This window comes from Pantherophis guttatus, chromosome 2 (genome assembly GCF_059756535.1).
Source record: "Pantherophis guttatus breed Tessera chromosome 2, ASM5975653v1, whole genome shotgun sequence".
Lineage (NCBI taxonomy): Eukaryota > Metazoa > Chordata > Lepidosauria > Squamata > Colubridae > Pantherophis > Pantherophis guttatus.
Genome location: NC_142064.1, coordinates 282,882,908 through 282,887,675, shown reverse-complemented (window position 1 = coordinate 282,887,675; position 4,768 = coordinate 282,882,908). Strand labels below are relative to the sequence as shown.

At 40.1% G+C, this 4,768-nt stretch overlaps 1 protein-coding gene across 1 annotated transcript; it reads left to right on the top strand.

The window, feature by feature from the left end:
* Positions 1 to 1,201: 1,201 nt before the first annotated feature.
* LOC132709094 (vomeronasal type-2 receptor 26-like) lies at positions 1,202 to 4,542 on the top strand. Its single transcript, XM_087885360.1, has 3 exons — positions 1,202 to 1,252; positions 2,768 to 2,894; positions 3,611 to 4,542. Exons 1-3 carry the CDS (start codon positions 1,202 to 1,204, stop codon positions 4,513 to 4,515), a joined length of 1,083 nt encoding a protein of 360 aa, XP_087741486.1. The 3' UTR covers positions 4,516 to 4,542.
* The last annotated feature ends 226 nt before the right edge of the window (positions 4,543 to 4,768 follow it).

The window sequence follows — 4,768 nt, the reverse complement described above, 5'->3', positions numbered from 1 at the left end:
TTACAATTGTTTGGGAAATGGCTATATGTCCAAATACTGTAAAAGCCGGGGGGAAAACAGAAGGGCAAACTCCAGACTAAGTAGCAGGAACCTTACATAGAAAAGAGGAGAACTGGGAAAGAAAATTGCCTCCACTGAATTAAAAGAGGTGCTTATGGATAGCTCTGCAGACTAAGCACTGTAATTTAACACCAGGTGTCTGCAATTAAAGTAAGTTCGAATCTTGCCAGGCTCAAGGTTGAGTCAGCCTTCCATCCTTTCTAAGGTAGGTAAATTGAGGACCCAGTTTGTGGGGGCAATGAATTGACTTTGTATAAAATATACAAAAGTATGAAGGCTATTGCTTAACACACTGTAAGCCGCCCTGAGTCTCTGGAAAAGGGAGGCATATAAATCAATTTTTTTTAAAAAAAACTAATAAATGCTTCTTTTTATATGAGGGCATCTCAGCAAAGTCTCTTTGCATCACCTGGAAAGGCACCTGGGTGGATTTTTTCTCTTCCTCTACCTGTCCTAGTGTTGCCCAGACTCCCAGCTTCCCTTCTTCAGACTCTACCACATTCGCTCTCACCAGGTGAGAGCAATGACCACTGAATTTCACTGTTTCCAGTGCTCCATGTGTTTAACCATTCCCAGTCAAAATTGGTGCTTCTCCAAGGAACTCCAAATTCTCACAAATCTGCTTATCTTATGGATTGCTTCCTATTGTTGTGGCCTGCCAGTGGCCAGTGAAGCTGGTGGCAGATTTGGACAGAGAGGAGGTTGGGGAGGAATGTGGGCCAGTCCTGGAATCTGGGGAAGGCTCAGACGAGGGCTCTGCATCAGAGGCAGAGAGGGGGCCAGGGCCATCTGGGAGTTATATGCTTCCCCCAGAGCCTCTGGAATCTGATATCAGTGAGGCAGAAGAACAGTGTGAGCCTGTTCCCACTATGTGCATGTGCAGAGCTGCCAGAAGGCAAGAAAAATTAAGAAAAAAAGGGCGACTCGGGAGTAAGGCTTGGAGATGATTGGCCCTCCCACAAGACGTAAAGAGGAGCAAATGGACCTGAGCCTTTGCAGGAAGCAGTTAGTTTGTAAGGTCAATTTCAAGCTCTGAGAAGTCCGTTTGACTGCGCTCCATTTGGCCTTGCAAAACTAATTGCCAATTAGGTCTCTGGCAGTGTTTCAAGAGAGATAATGATGGGTGCTTGTCAACAGTACCATGAACAACTGTGTCAACTTGAGCAGACATCTGCCGGACTCTTCACAGACTGTTTGTGAATCATTACGAGCTGTGAATGACCATAATTCACAGCCATCTCAATAAAAGAGGTATCAGTAATATTCCCAAAGATATTTTCCAGATCCTATAATATGGGACCCTGTTTTATTCTGATTCAGCTATGTCCAACATGGGATGCTGGGTGACAACTTTAAGACACAGATCGTGGCCCCTTGGTCTCCCCTCAATAATCTGCTATCTCCATAAAACTGGTGACACAGCCCCTCAAGTGCTTTAGATTGTGGTTCCCATAGTCTTAGATTCGTTTGTTTCTTACCTACAAATTTGCAAAGAAGAAGGTAATTTTGTTGACTAGTGCCCAAGTTTAGTTTTGGACTGAATTCAATGAAAATGAATCAAGAGTAGACAGGAATCTTTTGATCCCAGTAAGAAATAAGCTTTGGCAACAGGATTCAGCTTGTCTGGGTTGGAGACAGCATCTCCTGAAAGGAATTGTACGTAGTCTGTGATTTTTGGCTCATGTTCACTCCACTGGGATAGTGCAATACTCCTAAGAAGGAGATCCAAGGCACTGAATTCATAATCATAATCACTGATTCAAAATGAGATAAAACTTGACTCTGAAAACTGAAGCACTCAAACACAATTCTTGTATCAAAGAAAAGCCCTTCCTGATATTTGAAGGAATGAGATATAGTTTGAAAGAAAATGCTTGTCTTGGATTCCTAGCTGGGCCTTTAAAAAAAATCCCTTTTCTATACTTGGCTCATAATCATGTAGCATTTGCTGCAGCAAAAGATGCCCGACTGTTTGAGGGACATGTTCTCACCACCTCACCTCCGTCTGGAAACTGTGCAGAAACTGTGCAGAAAGTCTTACTTCACCAACTTGGCAATCAAATAAATTGAACAATTTAATATACAAATATAAAAGAACAAAATTTAAGGTTGACAGCTCTAATATTTAAGGAATTTTCCCTTTATCTTTTAAGTGGGAGATGGTTTTGAATTACTTTCAAAGGGGAATAATTTTGCAATATTTTATATAGTCTAGAAGGAAACTTTCCAGATCATACTGGTCAGAATTTTTTTTTCTTCATCATAATTTTAATTTTTTTAAAAATTTGAAAATACTCTAATGGAATAAAATTTAAAATTTTTAGTTTTATTCTAGCACAGAATACCAAGAGACCATCATACTGTAAAATATGTATGAAAAATAGAGGAATGCATGTTAATACAGCCATGAGGTAAAACCCACTGGTTGCAATGTACAACTTAATTCTTTTCTCAATTCCGTCACTCCAGACTTTATTAAATAGAAAAGTCCTTTCTTAAAATATTGTGCCAGAAACAAAAGGGAAGAACTAAATGAAGAATCTGGGAATAGTTGTATTTCCTGCAACTGTTTAAAACTTTTTAGAGATTTCATAGTTTCCTATGTGAAGCTCAGAGACTCCTTGTCTAATATTCAGGTTGACCACAATTTTCCATGGATGGTGCATCCTAACCCATTTTCTTTGGCATTCCTTGTTTATCTTCTTAGTCTCTGCCTGAGTCCAAATGTGTGGAAAATTGTTATCCTGGATTTGTGAAACGGGCTCAGGAAGGAGAGCCTGTTTGCTGCTACGATTGTGTTCCTTGTCCAGAGGGGACCATCTCCACTCAGGAAGGTGGGTGACACCAGAAGAAATGCTATCGGATATAGACAGAGCATTTCAATCAATATGCCTTTAATAGAGACAGATTTAAATTTGATTATTTTATTGTTGTTCTTTGATTCTCAATAATTTATTCCACAATGGGAGGAATAAGAATAGAATCTTGAAGGGTGAAGTAGGAAAAGATAGAAAGACATGGTAGATTGAGCAAGATTACTTCTGCCAGAGTAAATCTTCTTCTACTTGTCACTTTGGGAATGTCTTTCAAATATTACCTTTGTTGGGAACATCTGAATTCATGGAACCTTGAAGAATGGTTTCAGATCAGTGGTTCCTCCTAACCCAAAAAAATGTTACCCTACAGGCCAAAAGGTACAATAATCAACCAACCAATCAGTCATTATTTTTTTTCTTTTTTGAAGACCATAGAGCCAGATAAGCAGAAAATGGGAGGACCATAGAGAGGGAGAGGAGTTAGTTTGTGGGTCCAGCCCAACACTGGGACTGTTTGGCCCAGCACAATTTGAACCAAAAATCCCACTGAGGGGAAACTGGAGTTCAGGACTTTCTTTCTGCACGTTCTGCAGTAAGGATGGATGCTCTGACCAAGTCCAAATGCTGATGTTTCACAAACTGTTTTTATAGCATTATGAAATATTTCCTAGTTGTATTGCATGAAAACTAAATTGACATAATATTAGAGAAATATTGGTATTTATTTTCCTCAGATGTGGAAAAATGCACCAAGTGTCCAGATGATAAATATCCAAATGAGAAACAAGTCCAATGTATCCCCAAAGTTATAACTTTCCTGTCTTATGAAGAACATCTGGGCATCATCCTGGTCTCCTTTGCCCTGCTTTTGTTCCTAACAAGAGACTTCATTTTAATCATATTCCTTAAATACATAGAGACTCCTATTGTCAAAGCAAACAACCACGACCTCTCCTACATCCTCTTGGTATCCCTGCTATTTTGCTTCCTGTCTTCTTTTCTCTTTATTGGCCAACCAAGGAAAGCCACCTGCCTTCTCCGACAAACCATGTTCAGCATAGTCTTCTCAGTAGCTGTGTCTTCTGTATTGGCCAAAACAATCACAATGGTACTGGCATTCTTGGCCACAAAACCAGGGAACAGAGTGAGGAGATGGTTGGGGAAGAGCTTGGCCAACGCCATCATTCTTTTTTGTTCTGCTGTCCAGATGTTCATCTGTGCCATGTGGCTGGGAGTTTCTCCCCCTTTCCCTGACTCTGACATGCACTCCCAGCCTGGAGAGATCATCCTTCAGTGCAATGAAGGCTTGGTCACCATGTTTTATGTTGTCCTCAGTTACATGGGCTTCCTTGCTGCTATTTGCTTCATAGTGGCTTTCCTGGCCAGGAACCTGCCAGGGGCCTTCAACAAAACCAAGCTGATCACTTTCAGTATGTTGGTCTTCTGCAGTGTCTGGATCTCTTTCCTGCCCACCTACTTTAGCACCAAAGGAAAGTTCATGGTGGCCGTGCAGGTCTTCTCCATCTTGGCCTCCAGTGCTGGGCTTCTGGGATGCATCTTCTTCCCCAAGTGCTACATTATCATCCTGAGACCAGATCTAAACACAAAGGAGCATCTAATGATAAAAATAGGGAGCTGATAATAAAATTGTTTCTCAGACTCATAACATGTCATTTTTCATTGCGGTTATTATTGGATTGTATGCTTCTTTTGCATCTTTTACAGAATAAAGGTAATTTAAAAACAAACAAAAGAAAACATATGAGTGTAAGATTAATGAAATTAAAACCCAACATAATCATCAAACAGTAAATTAATTAATCATTAAAATTGTTATGTAGCCAGGGAAGGACAGGATAAGAAATAAGATAGTTGTATTAAGATAAGATGGC